This window comes from Rhinatrema bivittatum, chromosome 1 (genome assembly GCF_901001135.1).
Source record: "Rhinatrema bivittatum chromosome 1, aRhiBiv1.1, whole genome shotgun sequence".
NCBI lineage: Eukaryota > Metazoa > Chordata > Amphibia > Gymnophiona > Rhinatrematidae > Rhinatrema > Rhinatrema bivittatum.
The window spans coordinates 648,614,008-648,635,721 of NC_042615.1; the positions used below are offsets into that span (position 1 = coordinate 648,614,008).

Sequence of the window (21,714 nt, forward strand, 5' to 3'; positions counted from 1 at the left end):
CAGTACCTGACGCGGTCCTGACATAGATGCAAACGAATGGTGCACTGGTCACAGCTGTGCCAGGGCAACTGTTCATGGGCATGGCACCGAAGTGCAGCAGCAACCTGCTAGCCTAGGCTCCACTCACCCTGTCTCCCAGGGAAATTGCAATGTCATCCAGGGCTCCCGTCCGTGGAGACTAGGTTCCTCGAGAAGTGAGGAGGATGAGCTCTCCTCCCCTTAGGAACGGCATTGGTCTTCAATCCTTCCACAGTCTGAATTCACCGATACCGAGCGATCAGTAAACCGCGATGGAACTCCAGCCCGGGTAGAACTCAGGCAAGTTCCCAGGCTCAGCGGCCTACATGGATCACCAGACTGCATAGTCCAGTCCTGTCAGCACTATGGAAAAAAAGAAAAACAGACAGAGCAAAGAGGACACAAATACAAAAACCTGCAGGAGCAGTTTTTTTTTTTGAACGCTCTGTCAGGCTGCACAGGGTAGAACCCACTATGCTGCCGGCAAACAGTTGGAAAAAGGATAAACTACAAGAAAGAAAAGCTGCAGCTCTAGAAAAAAAAATCTCTTACAAAACCATAAGAAGAGAGTGAAGCTGAATACTGTAAAAACATTTTCTAATAAAAAAAAAAAGGAGCATGCGCTCCACAACCCTGAGACGACAGCTCTGCAGAAAAGAAGAGACTGAGGGACTCTGCCTAGGGGGGGGGGCAGGGTGATGACTACAGCTGCACACGCTCAGTAGGATATGCTGAAAGCTCTAGAATTTTTTAGATCAAAGTTCCATGCCGGGCTCCATCCGATGATGTCACCCATGTGTGAGGTCTACAATCCTGCTTGTCCTAGGAGAATAGACAATTTCTTGGATCAAGATATGTTTTATATCTATATACACAAAATACAGCATATTTCATTTGTTGAAAAAAGAAAGCAAAATTGATTTGGTCTCCCCACACTCCACGTTTAATTACCTTAACATAGGAAAGTGAATCAAACATCTCCTCAATCTGCACTGGAGTCTGCACATCGGAGGACAGGGGATGGGAAGAATTCAGAGAGTCCTTCAGCATGGCCTTTAAGCGAATAGTCTGGAAATTGTCGTCCTGAAAGGATGAAGAACAGGGTACCTTAGTTTCAATGTTAAAACTGTCTGGATTGATCCAATACTGTCTGCAATTTGACCGTTTTCTAAAATGACAGCAGCTTTATAGAAGACTGGTTAGTATTTTTGTTCCTTTCAGTGCTCAACAGATACCTAGTAAATACCCTCCACCACCATCCCATTGTATTGTTTTCAGGTCTGGGGATTCTCATTGTTAGATAGTGAAAACTGCAAAATGTAAAATAATTTTCCAGCGACACTGTCAAAATGCATAAACAGGTAAAAAGCAAAAAAGGTACCAAAAATAACCACGAATCACCATGACAGCTGGGCAAAGGCTGAAGAAAAGCCAAACAATCTGTAACATGACCTCCCTGATTCACACACAGGGGAAGGACTTCCAGTCAGGAATAAGATTAAAGGGAGCAGTTCTGGTCCTTTTATTTCAATTACAAAAAAAAAAAAAAGCCACCCCAAACAATCCAGATATGAAGAAACAATTCAATGTCAAAAGTAAGTCCACACATAACAGAAAAGGCCACCATGTTTAGCCCTGGTCCCTTTCACTGCAGGGCTGTTCTAGGCCAGGACACCTTGTTCATGTTCTTCATTCACTTGGGACTGGGAGCTCTATAGACTTCTGATAATCGCTGGTTTGTGGTCCCCTGGCTTTCCCCAAGACAATTTGGCTTTCTGGTTCCATTCTGTCTGCTATTTTGCTAAGGCAGTCTAGCATCCGCTGCAGTTCAGGCCGCCTTCTCCTATGCTTTAATTGCTTGATGCCTGTTAGCTAGCCATACGGTAATTACAACACAGGGTAATGTATTTCTCTCTCTCTCCAACAATACTCCAATATACACACTGGACACATTGGACATGTGACTTCCGTTATCTTGGGAAAGAAGTAGACTCGGAGAAGAAATCATAATTAAAAGCTGATATACTCAAGTGGTGATGAAACTTAATTGGTTCGTCATTGGACTGAGGTTTGAGAAATTTGCGTACGAGTAAAGAATATCTGTGTAGATAAGAAGTGTAATACCTTTGGTGTTTTGATGAGTCCCTGATGAAGCCTCGGTGGAGGTGAAACAAGGCGCTTTTGTTGGACATTTATTTATTTATTTAGCATTTGTTTATATACAGAGGTATAGCTGACATTGCCTTCACTCCGGTTTACATAATAACAACCAGTTACATTTAAATTCATAACAGTATGACAGATTGAATCAAAAAACAATAACTTAATAAAATTCAATAAATACAATGAACATTAGATATGAATGTATGCATATCTTGAAGTAGACAGTTGATATCGTAATTGAGAAAAAGGTTTCTGCGAATTGGGGCAAGTTAGAAGGAGGGGGTTGCAGCAAGAAAAGGAATGAGAAGTGGATATGATAAAAGGTTTAAGTTCTGCTGTCAATGGGTGAGCAGTCATTGTATGACTGTGAGAGTAGCCAATTTTTGAGTTCTTTTTTAAAAGATTTAGAGTTTACTTGCGAATTGAGGTGTTGAGGTAGTGAGTTCCATAATTTTGGGCCGACGATAGAGATGGCTCTATTTCTAGTGGAGGATAGCTTGGCTTGTGGTAGTGAAGGGACATCCAGCTGAATTTTATATGTTGATCTTGTGGTACGTGATGATTTATGTAGATTTATAATATTGTCCAGGGCAGTGAAGTCAGCTTTGTGAATTGTCTTGTGTAGGATAGTGAGGACTTTATACTCTATTCTTTTTTTAATTGGTAGCCATTGTAGGTTGTAGAGTACTGGGGATATATGGTCGGATTTTCTTTTGCCAGTCAGAACTCTGGCAGCTGCATTTTGGAGTAACTGCAGTGGTCTTAAGGTTGAGTTAGGAAGGCCTATTAGAAGGGAGTTGCAGTAGTCCAAACTGGAGAATATGAGGGTTTGAAGAACCCTCATATTCTCCAGTTTCTCTTCTGAAATCCTGGGGGTGAAGCAGCGGTTTAAGGTGTTTGAGTATTTGAATTTTGTAGAAGCCTTCTCTTGTTTTTGATGAGATATGTTTTTTAAAATTTAGCTCGTTATCTAGCCAAAAACCAAGGTCTTTAACGTTGTCTTTGAATTGAATTTGCATGTTGTCAAATTGGAAGGGTGGAGTGGATGTTATACTAGAGTTTTTTCTTGAAATTAGTATACATTCTGTTTTGTTCATATTTAAGCATAATTTTAGATTGTTTAGTAGCTTTCGTATTGCTTCAAGGTGTGAGGCTGCTTTTGACAGTGTTTCTTCTAAAGACAAAGTAATGGGAATGAGAAGTTGTATGTCATCAGCATACATGTAGAAAATGATGTTGAGGTTTGTTAGAAGATGGCATAAAGGAAGAAGGTAAATATTAAAGAGAATGGGTGATAAAGCCGACCCTTGAGAAACTCCAGTTTCCAGGGGGATAGCCTCAGATGAAAAGCTGTTGAAGGAGACTTTGAAAGATCTGTTTTTAAGGAAAGAGGAGAACCAGTTAAGGGTTTTTCCAGCTAGCCCGATGGATTCCAGGCTAAAGATAAGCCTTTTGTGGTCCACAGTGTCAAAAGCTGCTGACAGATCGAGGAGGATCAGAAGGTGATCAAGTTTGTTATCGAAGCTTCTTAATAAGGTGTCAGAAAGACTGAGTGGTAGGGTTTCTGTACTCAGGTTTTTTCTAAAACCGTGTTGTGTGGGAAATAGAATTTTGTGGTCGTCAAGGTGATTGTTTAGTTGTTTCAGAACCACCTTTTCTGTCAATTTAGCAAAGAGGGGAAGGTTTGATATTGGGCGATAGTTGTTTAAATCTTCTGGGTTGAGGTTTTTTTTTCTTTAGTAGTGGTGTGATTGTAGCGGTTTTTAGTTTGGTAGGAAGCTCACCCTCAGTAAGAGATTTGTTGATGATTGCTGCTATTGTTGGGGCTAAAGGATGAGCGATTTCCTTTAAAGCTCGGGTTGGGATGGTGTCCATATCATGACGTGCAGGGTTTATTTTTTTCAACATTATCTCTGTTTCCAAGTTGGAGATAGGATTGAATTCAAGCCAAGGACTTATGTTTAATAATGATTGCTTTTCAAAGATAGATGGGGTGTTGAAGGCATCAGTAATTTTTGAAATTTTGTTCTTAAAGAAGATGGCTAAATCTTGGCTCAAATTTTTTTTACAGTGGTATTGGGATTGTTGTTATCGGCGATGAGGTTGTTTACTATGTTGAACAGTGATTTAGAATTGTTGGCGGAGTTATTTATTTTTTTACTGTAGTAGTCACGTTTCGTGTTCTGAATGGTTTTTTGTAGGCGGCTAGATGTGTGCGGTATTTCTGCTGTAATACTGGCAGTTTGTTTTTTTGCCACTCTTTTTCGATTTTCCTGAGTGCCATTTTCATATTTTTTAGAGTGGTGTTATACCAGGGGTTTTGGTGTTCTCTTTTGTTTCTTAGATGTTTGATTTTCTCTGGATTAATGTTGTTAGCGGTTTCTTCAGTAATTTGATACCAGGATTGGATGGCATTATTTATGTTAGAGAGGTCGAGGTTAGAAAGTTGATAACCCAGTTCTTGTAAGAGAAGATCCGATTGAAATGGTGGTCGGTATTTGAAGAAGTTTTGTGTGTCCTTAGTGTAGGTTGGATTGTTGAAATTTGAGTCTTGCATAGTAGAAGATGGTGGTCTGACCAGGGAACTGGACTGTGGAAAATTGAGGTATTGGAGAAGTAGCTATTAGTGAAAATGAGGTCTAATGTATGACCTGCTTTGTGAGTGGGGTTGTGTACTTGAAGGAAGCAGTTTAAGCTTGAAAGCATGTCTATAAGGGTTTGGCAGTTTAGAGATCTTGGGTTGACATCTATATGGAGGTTAAAGTCACCAAGAATAATTGTAGGTTTTTTCAAATTAATGTGGGTAATAAGGAACTCAAGAAGCGGAGAGATGTTACTGTCGAGAAGCTTAGGTGGGCAGTAGACAAGACAAATTTGTAGGTTTGGTGAGTTGAAGAGTGCAACTTCGAATTGTTTAGGGAGGTTGTGCGGGATCATTTTCATTGAGAAATGTTTTTTGATAAGTAGGAGAAGACCGCCTCCTCTTCGGTAATTGCGGGGGATTGAAAAGGTGTCAATCATTGTTGTCAAGTTGGTTCAAAAGAACTTGATCGGTGTTTAACCAGGATTCTGTTATGGCGATGAAGTCAGGGTTTTTTTCTTGTACTATGTCAGAAATTAACATGAATTTTTTGGTTAATGATTGTGCATTGATGAGTAGGAAGGTGAGGCAAAGTAAGTTTTTGTTATTTTTCATAAGTGGGATGTTTATTAGGTGCTTGTGACTATTGTGGTGTTGAAGGTTAGGTGGTTTCTCCATCTTACGAGTGCTTGTGCTAGATATTGAGTGAAATCAGGTGATGATTGCTGGATGCTGATTGGGGTTGACTGATGTCAGGTCGAGGAGTGCTGGATGCGGTTGACTGATGTCAGGTAGAGGAGTGCTGGATGCTGATTGAGGAAGACTGATGTCAGGTAGAGGAGTGCTGGATGCTGATTGAGGAAGACTGATGTCAGGTAGAGGAGTGCTGGATGCTGGATGAGGTTGACTGATGTCAGGTAGAGGAGTGCTGGATGCTGGATGAGGTTGACTGATGTCAGGTAGAGGAGTGCTGGATACTGAATGAGGATGATTAGAGTCTGGATGATGAGAGCTGGATGAAGTTTTAGTTGCTGTGTTAAACCGGATGATGGGAGTTGGATGCAGCTTGAAGTGTTTGAATGAGGAAGGAGGTAGATTGTATAGGTAGCACTAATCGTTAGTCTAGAACTAGGTCTTGGGTCTCACAAAGGGGCACACTAAGGGGCAAGCCCCTTAGGTTGCGCCCCTTTGGATGCGCGACGCAGTCGTTGAGGGTTTAAATTTAAAGAGCTTGCCGCTGCCCTCTAATTGGCCGAGTGCCTTTTCGTGGGCGTGGTTTAAACTCACCACGATGAATTCTCAGTTTCTCTGCTCAGTGAATTCTTAATTAATTTGGGCTTCAGTTCCCTCCCGTTTCAATTCAGAGTGCTTCGTTTGACTGATAATAGGCTTTGAATAAGCTCTGCACGGTTCCCTCCTAAGATCGGGGGAACGGACTCACTTGGCTGTAAAAGTTATTTCAGAGTCCCGGCAGAAGGAGCAGTGCCTTTGAGAAGGAGACTGGAGCAGGTTGAAGAGAGTCAGTTGAAAAGAGACATAGTGTACATTGAGGAGTGAAGGTGTAACCAGTCCCTTTTTGAATTCCACGGCACTGGCTCAGTACACTGCATACATCGAAGAGCAGAAGCATTGAATATAGTGTGTTATTAATCTGTCGCCCTTTTAAAAAAAACTGATGAGAGTTGAGTTCCCATATTTGAAGAAGAGTAAATTTTTGGAAATTATAAAATATATACTGGATTATGTGAAAATATATGATGTAGTTTGGGGAAAGGAATTGAGACAGTATAACGCACTTTAATACATTGTACCAATTGGATTGTCACAGTGTTTTTGTAATGTTTTTAATGGTGTGTATGGAGAGTGAATGTGAGTAGTTAGTTTTAACTCTGTCTAGTGAGATTGATGTTTTTACATGTATACCAATAAACAATGGATTTTGTGTGATATGATATTACAGTGTGTATTAGATTATACAGTAGATTCTCTCAGTGTGTATATTGTTAGCTAGCCATAGCCAGGGAGGGCTCCACTCCCAGTCACCACCTTCCCTGGAGTCCATTCTCTAGGCCAGTGGTTCTCAACCTTTTTTCTGTCGGGACACACCTGATGGTTCCCACATGCATGACACACTGAACACATGACAGTTACTAAGCTAACCCCACTCCTCAGTAAAGGGTATAAAGCAGAACTAGAAAATTCCCCGTACAACTCACCATACAAAAAAAAAAAAAAAAAAAAAAATATATTCTGGTGTTCTCAATAACAGCAACACAAACTCCCTCTAAAACCAGGCGCAATAGCCCTACTTATAAAAAGACAGCAGTTCACCACTAATGCATATCCTATTGAGAAAACACAACAAATAAGGCGAGGTATTTTACTAGCCCTACATGCTAGTTAAATACCTCACCTTGGTCATACACACAAGATCAACCATCACAAAGTACAGAAAGACCACAAATTTCAAATAAGGCAACAAATTGGAATGGAAACCCAAAAAAGCCACTCTGTAGGCAGTTCGAACCTGGAGAAATGGAAAGAGAAATATAGCACCTAACATAGTCCAAGGATCTGCAATAATGCAAACTAATCTGCACAAAGTTACACCTGCATTATGGCATGCACTCAAATGGTAACAACCCTACTTATAAAAGGCAACACTACAAATATTAAACCAGGCCCTAAACACCAACACACCTCCAATTAGGAAAACAGAAAAAGCCAAGCTGTTATAGATTCCCACACAGAAATAATTGTAAAACTATATGAATATTTTTTATTTGTTTTTATATACCAAAGTTCATAGTTATTTTAAACATTTTATATACTGTTGTTCCATTTATAGATCAACGGTTTACAAAGTGACATTCATAATTAAATAAATGTTTCAAAACAGATGAATAGAACATCTAAAAAACTCTTAAAATTTTAAAAATTCTTCAAACACCAATAAAATATTTCAAAACAGCAGAAAGCACATACTACCCAATAATTAAATGGGTTAATCAAGAAAAATGAACTTAAAAAGCCCCCTTTACTTACCCTCTCCAGCAGTTCTACTCCTTTCCCTCAGAGGCTACACCAGAAGCAGCAGTAGTTGCTGAAGCTGTCCTCACAGTCCTCTTCCTTAGGGACCACAACCAGTCTCTTTTCTCTCTCACACACACACCCCCCCTCAGGACCAGTTTCTGATTCTCATACACCAATCATCTCCCCAACCAGTCTCACTCACTCACACACACACACACCCACCCACCCTCAGGACCAGTTTCTGATTCTCATACACCAATCATCTCCCCAACCAGTCTCTCTCACTCACACACACCACCTCTCTGACCAGTCTCTCTCAATCACGCAATGCTCTCACTATTCAGTTACAAACAAGTTCTCAATCACACACGTTCTCTCTCTCACTTACAGTCTCAAATCACACACATGCCCCCACTCTCGCATACACACACGGAAGCACCCTCCCTGTCTCGAATACACACCACACACACAGAAGCACCCTTCAGATCTTAAATACATACATATACACACGTCCCCAGCTGAACAGCTCGTTTTCAGCCCCGCCAGCCTGGCTCGGGCGGCAGCGCCCAATGGCTCCGATCTTCAGCCCCACTGGCCTGGTCTCCGGTGGCGGCCAGCAGGGCCGGTCTTCAACCCCACAGGCTGCGAGTAGTACGTGACACACCTGCTGATGCATGGTGACACACTAGTATGTCGCAATACACCAGTTGAGAATTGCAGCTCTAGGGAACCAATGGGTATTCTAGTCACTCAGCCTCTGCTTACTCCTGCTTATCACAGCCATTTCTCCCAAAGGCCAAATCATAGCTGGCTCCAGCCAAAACATCCTTCAGTGCAGGGCACTTGGTCACACCCACCCTTGTCCTAGATAAACATGTGCTTGCATGACAAGTCATTACCTCCAGTTTAATGAAAAAACTATTTGGCTAAAATGTTACTGTTTTTAAAAGGAAAACGGTAAAAATACTAGAGAAACAGTATAATCTGCTATTTCATAGTGTGTCTGGAAGAAATTCAGAAGAAAATAAAAAAAAAGACATAGCATTAGAAAAGAAGAGAGAGGGGCAGAAGAAGATGGTGGATGTCTGCCAAGATTATGCATCAGCTTTGTTTTGAGTTTCCCCCCTTACTCTGAAATGGTTTCGTGCTGGGGCAAAAAATATTGTTTTCCCAACTGAACAGCTGCCTCAGCATCAGTTGGGCCTACTGAGTTTTGTCATGCGTTCCAGTGCTGTCCTTAGTGGAAGTTCACTGGGAGCTGTGGTGGGGACAGTCAAGCCACTATCTCCTTGTGGATCTGGCAACTGGTTTTGTCAAGGAGCCCTCCCATCGCCCCCAATGACAGTGAGTCAGTGGGAGAGGATCGCATGCCTATTTTGCCAGAGGTGCTGTGGGCGTGTCAACTGTGGGAAGACTGACTCCAGTGAATAGAGCTCTTATTCCACAAGGGGAAAAGAAGTGGGTAACGAAGGAGATGAAAGTGAAAAAACAGTGGATCCTGGAATGCCGCCTCAGTATGTTATTGGACATGTGTCCCCTATAACCAGTAAGCAATTGGATATAGGGTAAAAACTTTGTTCCACAACCCTTTTGACAATTTTGGTAAAGGCAAACTTTGGATAATCTTTGGGAAGCAGTTGCTGATATGGAAAAGCCCCCATTAGCCCAGATTAACATTTCCATTCAATTCCAAAAGGTTACGGGTAAAATAACTTAACTTGGGGGCCGATGCAATATTGTGTGCTCAGCAGAGCGCACTGCATAACCCGCACTCCGACGCGTGGTTCTCAACCTTTTTCTCATCGTGACACACCTGACAGACCACACTCACATGTGACACACTGCTCATTACAATTCACGGCAGAAATAAAAAATAAAGGCCCAGTATTATTTTTAATGTTAAGAATGACAAGAGAAAGACAAGTACTCTGTGTGAACAGAAATTGCATAAATAGTAAAATTCCATACCAAAACATCAATTTCCAGCACTCAAACAGTAACCACCTTACCTGAGAAAAGGCAACACTGAAAATATTACACCAAGCCAGGCTGCTATAAAGCCCTCCACAGAAACTACAAACCAGCAGAAAACCTCGCCTGAATCACATGTGCTGACCCTCTTCTAACAAAGAATAGAGAGACTAAAATGCATAACTAGAAACATGCAGACAAAAACTGAACTGGAAACCGCAACAAGCCAGAGTCTCTGTATGCAGAGCAACAAAGGAAAAAGAGAAGCATCACCAGTTCTCATAAAACAAATCAAGAAATATAAAATCAATAGCAGTAAAACCATACTAACAAAAAGAACAGATTCTTTCAAAACAGCTGATGAATGGAATATCCAATAATTAAAATCTCATTCCAAAACTTTCTAGATACCAATAAAATTTCAAAATAGCAGACACAAAGACCCAATAATGAAAAATAATAAGGATAAAAAAAAATGCTTTGCTCTGCATACCTGGGAGCCTTTGATATCCAGGTGTCCTGAGATTGTTTTCAATTTGCAGGAGGGATGGCTTGCTTGCAACTTTCTCCTCTCGGTCACGGCACAAACTCGCTCTCTCACACACACATATACACAAGCTCTCTCTCCCCCACTTACATAGATTTTCAATTACACACACACATACGTTTTCTCTCAATTATATAGGCTCTGAATCACACATATGCTGTCTGTCTTTTCACACTTACACATAGACAGGCTTTCAATGACATACATACATGCTTCTCTCTCACACAAACAGGCTATCAATCACTCACTTACATACATACATGCTGTCTCACACATACAGGATCTCAAACACACATGCTCTCTCTCACTCACTCTCCCCCCCCCCCCCCCCACCCACCACCGAACTGGCGACAATAGCAGCCTCCTCCACTTCCAGCCCTCGTGGCCTCGAGAAAGGACTCCCATCCGGTGCAGGGGCTGACATTGCTCCTCTTTTGCTCCGTGCTGTGCTGCTCCCTCTTCGGGCCCATGCTATATGCACTAGCATGGTCTCTTCTTCCCATGCACGCGGCCGCTGAACACTACTTCCTCTTCCGGGCTACGAGGGCGGGAAGAAGAGACCATGCTGGTGCCGCCGATTCCAGCTCTCCTGCCACGTTCTGCCCAGATGGAGGATGACTTCCTATTTTGCTGGGGCAGGGGGAGCAGTTGGGTCATCGGGGGATCGGGAAGTACGGCAAGACACCTGTGTGTGCTTGGCGACACACTGGTGTGTCACACCACACCAGTTGAGAACTGCTGCTCTAGAGTATACATCTTTAGATCTTTAAGTCTATCCCCATATGCTTTAGAACAAAGACCACCGACCATTTTAGTAGCCACCATCTGAACAGACACCATTCTGTTTATATCCTTTTGAAGGTGCCGTCTCCAGAATTGTACACAGTACTCTAAACGAGGTCTCACCAGGGACCTATACAGGGCATTAACATCTCTGTTTTTCTGCTGACTGTTCTTCTCCCTATGCAGCCAAGCATTTTTCTGGCTTTTGCTGTCATTTTATCCACCTGTCTGGCCACAATCACCCCAGGTTTATTAATTTTCCTAAAGATAACAATGATTCCCATAGAATTGTTTAAAATGCACTTGTCTTGAGGTTTTAAAAATACATGTCTCTTTCTCCTGTGTCTAGAATTTACTCTTCCTCCTTTAGTCAAACTTCAGGCAAATCTTGATGTTTTAAATTTAACTCTGGTTTTAGTAGGGCTGCTTGGCAATAGTGATCATAATATGATCAAATTTGAATTAATGACTGGAAGGGGGACAATAAATAAATCCACGGCTCTAGCACTAAACTTTCAAAAGGAAAACTGATAAAATGAGAAACTGAAGGTTGCAGCTACAAAGGTAAAGAGTGTGCAACAGGCATGGATATTGTTAAATACCATCTTAGACGCACAGACCAGATATATCCCACACGTTAAGGAAGGTGGAAGGAAGGTCAAACAATTGCCAGCTTGGCTAAAATGTGAGGTGAAAGAGGTTATTTTAGCCAGAAGATCTTCATTCAAAAATTGGAAGAAGGATCCATCAGAAGAAAATAGGATAAAGCATAAGCATTGACAAGTTAAATGTAAGACATTGATAAGGCAGGCTAAGAGAATTTGAAAAGAATTTGCCTGTAGAGGCAAAAACTCATAATAAAAACGATCGAGGGGTTAAAGGGGCACTTAGTGAAGATAAGGCCATTGCAGAAAGATTAAACAAATTCTTTGCTTCAGTGCTTACTAAGTGAGAGAATTTTTTTTTCGGTTTTAAATGAGCTACTTGATAACTTCATAGCATGCCCCCTAGTCCTATTATCTGAGAGAGTAAATAACCGATTTACATTAACCTGTTCAAGTCTTTACATGAGTTTGCTAACTGCCATAACCACATCCTCTGGCAATGAATTGGTTACAGCAGCATAACTGCGTTTTAAAAAGATATGGATAAGTTCCTAGAGGAAAAATCCATAAACGGCTACTAATTAATAAGCAATAGTAGCTTGAGAATGATTTATTTGGGTACTTGCCAGGTACTTGTGACTTGGATTGGTCATTGTTGGAAACAAGATACTGGGCTTGATGGACCCTTGGTTCTGAACCAGTATGTCATATCTTATGTTCTAAAAGTCTCTTTATGCATCTTTGTCTTAGACCCAGATAGGGATTGGGTTTTTCATTTCTATTTTAAGCATTAGGAGAATAAAACATAGAATATCATAATGCCTCTATCTGTGTGACCTCATCTTGAGGATTGTGTGCAGTTCTGGTCACCACATTTCAAAAAAAGATAGCAGAATTAGAAAAGGTACTGACAAAGGTGACCAAAATGATAAAGGGAATGGAACAATTGCATATGAGGAAAGGCTAAAGAGGTTAGGACTCTTCAGCTTGGCGAAGAGACTGCTGAGGGAAGATATGATCTAGGTTTATAAAATAATGAGTGAAGTGGAACAAGTAAATGTTAATCAGTTTACTCTTTCAAAAAGTACAAAGACCAGTGGACACACAATGAAGTTACTACGTAATACGTTTAAAACTAGTAAGAGAAAATATACTTTTCTCAACGCATAATTAAGCTCTGGAATTCACTGTCTGAGGATATAGTGAAAGCTATTAGTGTAGCTGCATTTAAAAACGGTTTGGACAAGTTCCTGGAGGAAAAGTCCATAAACCATTAAGGTGAACTTGCAGATATCCACCTTCTTATTCTTGGGATAAGCAGCAAGGAATCTGTCTACCTCTTGGGATCCTGCCAGGTACTTGTGAACTGACTTGGTCACTGTTGGCAACAGGATACTGGGCTCGATGGACCCTTGGACTGACCCAGTATGGCAAGGCTTATGTTCTTATGTAGGATACCCAATTCCTGATTTGTAAGATTAGCAATTTCCTGGATGTAGCTAAAGACAAGCAGAAGCAATGTAGACAATTCCTTCTTTTAAGGACCAACGGTTCTCCAGATTGTGTTTCTGTTTTGGTTGAATTTTCCTTGTAAATGTTTTATCAAATATTTATCTATTAGATATATCTTTTATGAGCCCTCATTTGGTGGCTTTTCTGCTGCTACTTCTCCCAGCTTCCACTGTTTCTCCCTATCTTATACTAGTCCTGATAGGAAGATACTGGTATCTACCGTTTTTTGGTTCTGATATTACTTGGATTTGTGGTTTCTGTCCTCTTAATCAGTGAGCTGGTTGCAGTAATGGAAAACTGCTTTCTTTTGACTACTGTATTTTGCTGACCTGCTCTCAATGCTGTTGTGTACAAGATTTTTTTTTTTTTTTAATTGGTATTGTATATATTTAAGGCCAGAAAATATGACATCATCCTCTCCTTAGATCCCTTCACTGGCTCCCTATGCATTACCAGGCAATGTTCAAAACTTTGATCCTCACCTTCAAGGCCCTCAAAGGCCTAGTGCTTGCTTATCGGTACAACCATCTCTTCCTTTACACACCCACCCACCCTCTACAATCACTTCCCCAAGAGTACCTGGCTGTGCCAGCCCCCAGAGAATCAACAAAAAAAAAACCCCACAACCGAACATTTACAGGATCAGCCCCCACCCTCTGGAATTCACTTCCAGGTGACAGACTTGCCCCTGACCTGCTCACATTCAGGAAACCTCTGAAAACAAAGTTGTTTTTAAAAGCCTACAGCCTGCAAACGTCTCCTCAAACTCTGGAATGGATCACTGACCCCTCACACATCCTCCATCAGAGTATATTTAACTCCCACAAGCTGATAGATCTCCCACATTGCTTTGCCAGTAGATCTTGAACTATATACTATAGGCTGAACCCCAAGTCTGTTACTAAACTATATATTATAGCCTATTAACTGTTTACAGTTACTTGCTCCTGTTGTAAATCCAGTTCTTTGTAAATCAGGTATGTTTCCATGTAGCTCAATTCTCATTCTTTGTAATGCAGTTCCATGTCATACACTTTGAACTTTATTGGTGAAAAAGCATGATCATAACTAAGCGATGATGGTAAAAAGGGTGTGGTCCTTCACCCTTAGTAACTGTCTTATCAAAGTAAATCTGCACATAGCTATGAGTCGGAAAGCATGGTTACTTTAATATGCACATAGCAATTAAGCACTAAAGCACTGTGCTTAATGGGTAAGGATGATGGTGGAAACAGAATAACTTAGCAACAGCAAATACAAAAACTAACTTTTTTTTTTAAGTTATGGCTAAGCATGTACCTATTTACTACAGTTTAAAAACTAAGCAATGGAATGAGGAGATGCTGGTCAAATGATGCAGTTTACTTTTTGCAAAACATAGGATAAAGCATGTGACAGGGTTTACTAGAATTTATTCATGGTTCGCTTACACTACCTATATAAACTAGGGGGAGACAAAGTCCCAGGTGGTTGCAAATAAAGGCTCATAATTGCTGGATCTGATTCAGAGGTCTGACTGAGCTGGAAGCTCAAAAGCAGCATGGGAAACCTGCCAGGCCCCCCAAAAATATATTTATGACCCTCTGACGCAAGGGTGGACAGAAAACCAGCAACCTCTGTAGAAGAGAGGAAGGGATATGGCCTGAAAATGATGACTGTATGGGAACATGAGAACAATGCCGTTGAGGTCTGGGGAATACCAGAAGTCTGCGCGCTGAGCACAATTTTTGCTTTTGTTCAGAGGCTTGTAGAGCATGCCAAGTTTAAATAGAAACACAGATAGAATTGATGGCAGAAAAAGACCAGTCTGCCCAGCAAGCTCCCACACTTATTTTCCCATACTTATCTGTTGAGGCAGAGAGCAATGCTGTATGTGCATTCTAAGTGATGTATCAGGCTTAATTGGTTTAGGGTAGTAACTGCCGTTTATAAGCAAGCTATCCCCACGCTTATTTGTTTACCCAGACTGTGAAGTTCAGATCTTGCTGGTGGTTGTCTGAATGCAAATCCTCTTTTCCACATTTCCCCTTGCCGTTGAAGCAGAGAGCAATGTTGGGGTTGCATTAACCATGCGAAGGCTTATTGAGTAAGGATAGTAATCACCAGGTAGTAGCCTCCATTCCAGCAAGCCACCCCCCATGGCTCTTCTCTTCATTCCCATCCTCTAAGCCTTTACGGATGCACAGTGTTTATCCCATGCCCCTTTGAAATCCTTCACAGTTTTAGTAGTCACCATTACCTCTGGAAGGGCATTCCAGGCATCCACCACCCTCTCCATGAAGAAATACTTCCTGACATTGGTTCTGAGTCTTCCTCCCTGGAGTTTCAAAGCGTGATCCCTAGTTCTACTGATTTTTCCCCCCAACGGAAAAGGTTTGTTGTTGACCATAAATCATTAAAACCTTTCAAGTATCTGAAAGTCTGTATCATATCATCCCCTGCTCCTCCTCTCCTCCAGTGTGTACATATTTAGGTTCTTCGGTCTCTCCTCATAAGTCATTTTATGAAGACCATCCACCTTTTTTGGTCGCCCTTCTCTGGACCGCCTCCATCCTGTCTTTCTCTTTGGAGATACAGTCTCCAGAACTGAACACAGTACTCCAGGTGAGGCCTCACCAAGGCCCTGTACAAGGGGATCATCACTTCCTTTCTTTTACTAGATATTCCTCTCTCTATGCAGCCCAGAATTCTTCTGGCTTTAGCTATCGCCTTGTCACATTGTTTTGCCAACTTCAGATCGTTAGACACCATCACCCCAAGGTCTCTCTCCTGCTCCGTGCACATCAGCCCTTCACCCCCCCATCAAATACACTTTTCGGATTTCCACACCCCATACGCATGACTCTGCACTTCTTGGCATTGAATCTCAGATGCCATATCTTCGACCACTCTTCCAGCTTCCTTAAATCCCGTGTCATTCTCTCTACTCCTTCCGGCGAGTCCACTGAGTTGCAGATCTTAGTATCATCCACAAAAAGACAAACCTTATCTTCTATCCCATCTGCAATGTCGCTCACAAAGATATTGAACAGGACCAGTCCCAACATCGATCCTTGCAGCACTCCGCTTAACACTGCTCTCTCGTCAGAGTAAGTTCCATTTACCATCACACATTGTCTTCTGTCCGTCAACCAGTTTGCAATCCAGGCCACCACCTTGGCACTCACTCCTAAGCTTCTCATTTTATTCACAAGCCTCCTGTGCGGGACTGTATTAAAGCTTTGCTGAAATCCAAGTAGATGACAAAGCGCTCTTCCTCGATCTAATTCCCTAGTCACCCAATCAAAAAAAAGTCAGATTTGTCTGACAGGATCTTCCCCTGGTGAATCCATGCTGCCTCTGGTCCAGCAATTCTTCTGACTGTAGATAGTTCACTATTCTCTCTTTCAGCAGTGACTCCATTACTTTTCCCACCACAGAGGCGGTTAACTGGCCTGAGTTTCCAGCCTCCACTCTGCTCCCACTCTTGTGAAGTGGGACCACCACCGCTCTTCTCCAATCACTCGGCACCACTCCCATTTCTAGGATCTATTGAAAAGGTCATGCAGCAGACCCGCCAGCACGTCTCTGAGCTCCCTCAGTATCCTGGGATGAACCTCATGAGGCCCCATGGCTTTGTCCACTTTTAGTTTTCCTAGCTCTTCCCATACATTCTCTTCTGTAAATGGAGTTACATCTACTCCACTCCCTTCCAGTTTCTTGTTAATTAATGACGGTCCTTCTCCAGGGTCCTCTTTAGTGAACACCGAACTAAAGTATTCGTTTAATATTTCTGCCATTTCTTCGTCTCTCTCCACATATTGATCCTTTTTATCTAAGAAATCTTGCTAAAATCCTCTTGATTTTAAGTTTATTTTTGAGTTGGAGAACAGAGCATGTCTAAATAATGAAAGAAACAAGTGAGATTACAGATCAGTACTAAAGAAATTTGAGAAATTGCTCATGCAAGCACTTATGCATTGCTGTCAAAATGTAACTTCAATGCAGAGAAATGAAGATGGAAAATCTGCATTTTTTATTCTGCGCGGCATGAGAAAATTAGTGTTCAAAATGAGGCACTGCTAAGCTCTGCTGTTGGCATGACTTCTTTTATCTATGGAACATCTTATCCTGAACTGTGCTTCTTCTCTCTATTCACCATTTCAAAAAGACAGAGTAAGAACATAAGAACATGCAATACTGGGTCAGATCAAGGGTCCCTCAAGCCCAGCATCCTGTTCCAACAGTAGCCAATCCAAGCCATAAGAACCTGGCAAGTACCCAAAAACTAAGTCTATTTCATGCTACTGTTGCTAGTAATAGCAGTGGCTATTTTCTAAGTCAACTTAATTAAGAGCAGGTAATGGACTTCTCCAAGAACTTATCCAATCCTTTTTTAAACACAGCTATACTAACTGCACTAATCACATCCTCTGGCAACAAATTCCAGAGTTTAATTGTGCGTTGAGTGAAAAAGAACTTTCTCCGATTAGTTTTAAATGTGCCACATGCTAATTTCATGGTGTGCCGCCTAGTCTATTATCCAAAAGAGTAAATAACTGAGACATTAAAATCATGAGAGGTCTACAATGGGTTAAATACCTCTATCATATCCCCCCTCAGCCGTCTCTTCTCCAAGCTAAAATGTCCTAACCTCTTTAGTCTTTCCTCATAGGGGAGCTGTTCCTTTCCCCTTATTTGGTCGCCCTTCTCTGTACTTTCTCCATCGAAACTTTTTTGAGATGCGGCGACCAGAATTGTATACAGTATTCAAGGTATGGTCTCACCATGGAAAGATACAGAAGCATTATGACATTTTCTGTTTTATTCACCATTCCCTTTCTAATAATTCCCAACATTCTGTTTGCTTTTTTGACTGCCGCAGCACACTGAACAGACTATTTCAATGTGTTATCCACTATGACGCCTAGATCTCTTCCTTGGGTTGTAGCACCTAAAATCGTGTAACTATAGCATGGGTTATTTTTCCCTATATGCATCACCTTGCACTTATCCACATTAAATTTCATCTGCCATTTGGATGCCCAATTTTCCAGTCTCAGGTGGTCTTCCTGCAATTTATCACAATCTGCTTGTGATTTAACTACTCTGAACAATTTTGTATCATCTGCAAATTTGATTACCTCATTTGTTATATTTCTTTCCAGATCATTTATAAATATATTGAAAAGTACGGGTCCCAATACAGATCCCTGAGGCACTCCACTGCCCACTCCCTTCCACTGAGAAAATTGGTCATTTATTCCTACTCTGTTTCCTGTCTTTTAGCCAGTTTGCAATCCACGAAAGGCCATTGCCACCTATCCCATGACTTTTTACTTTTCCTAGAAGCCTCTCATGAGGAACATTGTCAAAAGCCTTCTGAAAATCCAAATATACTACATCTACCGGTTCACCTTTATCTACATATTTATTAACTCCTTCAAAAAGGAATAAAGCCATGCTGACTTCGTTCCATTATTTATTTATTTATTTAAAGTTTTTATTATACCGACATTCGTTAAGATATCACATCGGTTTCCATAAAATGAGAAATCAGCCAACGAGGCTTTACAATGTAACTGATAAAAGAACTAGGAGGAGGAAAAGGGAAGAGAGGGGGGAGGGTAAACAGAGCTTTGGTGAACAATCAATAGATGCAAAACAAAATTAGATACATAAAGCAAAATTATATACAATTAAAATACAACCATGTCTTTCTATATGTTCTGTGATTTTGATATTTAGAACACTTCCCACTATTTTTCCTGGCACTGAAGGCCTACCACATCTTCTAGGTCTGAGGTTTCCCGGATCGCCCCTGGAGCCCTTTTAAAATATTGGGGTTACATTAGCCACCCTCCAGTCTTCAGGTACAATGGATGATTTTAATGATAGGTTACAAATTTTTACCAATAGGTCTGAGATTTCATTTTTTTAGTTCCTTCAGAACCCCGAGGTGTATACCATCCAGTCCAGATGATTTACTACTCTTCAGTTTGTCAATCAGGCCTACCACATCTTCTAGGTTCACCGTGATTTGGTTCAGTCCATCTGAATCATTACCCATGAAAACCTTCCCCAGTACGGGAACCTCCCCAACATCCTCTTCAGTAAACACCGAAGCAAAAAAAATCATTTAATCTTTTGGCGAATGCTTTATCTTCTCTAAGTGCCCCTTTAACCCCTCGATCATATAACGGTCCAACTGACTCCCTCACAGGCTTTCTGCTTCGGATATATTAAAAAAAGTTTTTACTGTGAGTTTTTGCCTCTACGGCCAACTTCTTTTCAAATTCTCTCTTAGCCTGTCTTATCAATGTCTTACATTTATTAACTTGCCAACGCTTATTCGTTATCCTATTTTCTTCTGTTGGATCCTTTTTCCAATTTTTGAATGAAGATCTTTTGGCTAAAATAGCCTCTTTCATCTCCCCCCTTAACCATGCCGGTGATCGTTTTGCCTTCTTTCCACCTTTCTTAATGTGTGGAATACATCTGGACTGTGCTTCTAGGATGGAATTTTTTTTTTTTTAAAACAATGACTACGCCTCTTGCACACTTTTTGCCTTTGTAGCTGCTCCTTTCAGTTTTTTCTAATTTTCTCATTTTATTAAAGTTTCCCTTTTGAAAGTTTAGCACGAGAGCTGTGGATTTACTTACTGTCCCCCTTCCAGTCATTAATTCAAATTTGATCATATTATGATCAGTATTGCCAAGTGGCCCTACCACCATTACCTCTCTCACCAAATCCTGTGTGCTCCACTGAGAATTAGATCTAAAATTGCTCCCTCTCTTGTCTTTTCCTGAACCAATTGCTCCTTAAAGCTATCATTTATTCCATCCAGGAACTCTCTCTCTCTAGCATGTCCCGATGATTCAATTACTCCAATATTGACTGGATAAATGTATCTCCCATTATTACCGCACTACCAATTTGGTTAGCCCAATTTGTTTCAAGGGGCTAAAAAAGTAAAGCACATTACTGATCCATTTTAGTGATGGACTACATTTTCTTGGTGACTAAACCTATGAAGTTTGGAGTGAACCCATATTATTTGTAAGAATTACAAAAAAAAACCACTAGTAGCATAACAGTACAACATGCCAATGGCACCCAACATTAATGAAATCCTGCGGCATGGGTTTCAAAATCCTCATCTGTTTGATCACAAGACTTGGTAGTTTAAGTGTTATCCAAAATATTCTGAATGTAAACCTAAAATGAAAGTAACAGCGTCTTTTGGGCAAGTATCTCCAAATCGCTTTGTTTTGTGGCTTACAAATTAGGAATAAACCCATTTTTAGGTTTAGGAATAAACCTAATTTTTAAGCCTGGGTATAATCTTACAATCAAAGCTGCTGCTTTGCTTTTCTAAATATTTTTTATTTAAAACATTTCTACTCTGCCTATAACTGTGTCATGCTAGGTGGATTACAAAATATGAATTAAAAACCATAAAAACAAAGCAATTAAGCAATCTAATAAAATATAAGAAAAAAATTACATAACAGCCTCTCTAAATAAGACTGCCTTAACAGTCTTATAAAACAATTTAAAATCAGAAAGCTCTCTCATCTCCAATGAAATTATTCCACAGTTCACCCCCCCCCCTCAAAAGATAGAATGTGACCTTGTATCCTGTAAACGAACATCCTTAAGACAAATCAAGAAGTTTCTTATCAGCTGAATGCACTCGTTTGGGAACATACTCTTTGAACAAATTTATTAAATATATTGGGGCCGTATTGTGAATAGATTTGAATATAATGGTTAAAATCTTAAACTTAATTCTCTGGTCAATATGCAACCAATGAAGCTGGTGCAACAAAGGCGTCTCATGATCTTGCCTAGGAGCATTCATAAACCAGCTTAATGGCAGAATTCTGGAGGAGCTGAAATGCTCGCAATCTATTTTTAGGAATTCCAAAGTGCCTCAATAGTCAAGAACTGTCATAAACGCCTGACCTAAAATATGAAAATCAGACTGACCAATTAAAGGCCTACAGTGTCTTTGTTTCTTCAACTTAAAATATCCTGATGAAAGAACTCCAAATTCCAAACCTGATTGGCATATTCAATGATAATACCAGCAATAGAAATGTTAGGAAGCCCTTCTTGCCAAAGAGCCTCAGTTTTCCCCAGATTAAGAACCAGAGCTTTCGCCAACAGCCAGTTACTAACTTTAAAATACAACTGAATATCATCTGCAAAAACCCTAAAGAAGATATCAAAAGGAGTCTAGAAGTTTACACAGAGGCTATAAATAGCGACTGAAAAGGGTAGGAGACAGAACAGAGCTTTGAGGAACACTTGTATCCCGTAAAAACCAGTCAGAATATTGCAAACCCATCCTTATTTGTTGAAACCTTCTTCGGGAGAGAAAAGACAAAAACCACTGAAACACAACCACAGTTATACCAAAAGATTTAAGTCACAGAAGAATCTCATGGTTTACCAAATCAAAAGCTGAGGACAAATCCAAAAATAAGGCAACAACTGCCTTACAGGTAGCCAATAC

The 21,714-nt window shown here is 40.7% G+C and overlaps 1 protein-coding gene across 1 annotated transcript in view; it reads right to left on the bottom strand.

The window, feature by feature from the left end:
* The window catches only part of LNPEP (leucyl and cystinyl aminopeptidase), a 215,028-nt gene that overhangs the window by 96,415 nt on the left and 96,899 nt on the right, over positions 1-21,714 (bottom strand). The window contains exon 10 of the mRNA XM_029572844.1: positions 970-1,101. Coding sequence (XP_029428704.1) covers positions 970-1,101 — 132 coding nt within the window. The remainder of the gene's footprint in view (positions 1-969; positions 1,102-21,714) is intronic.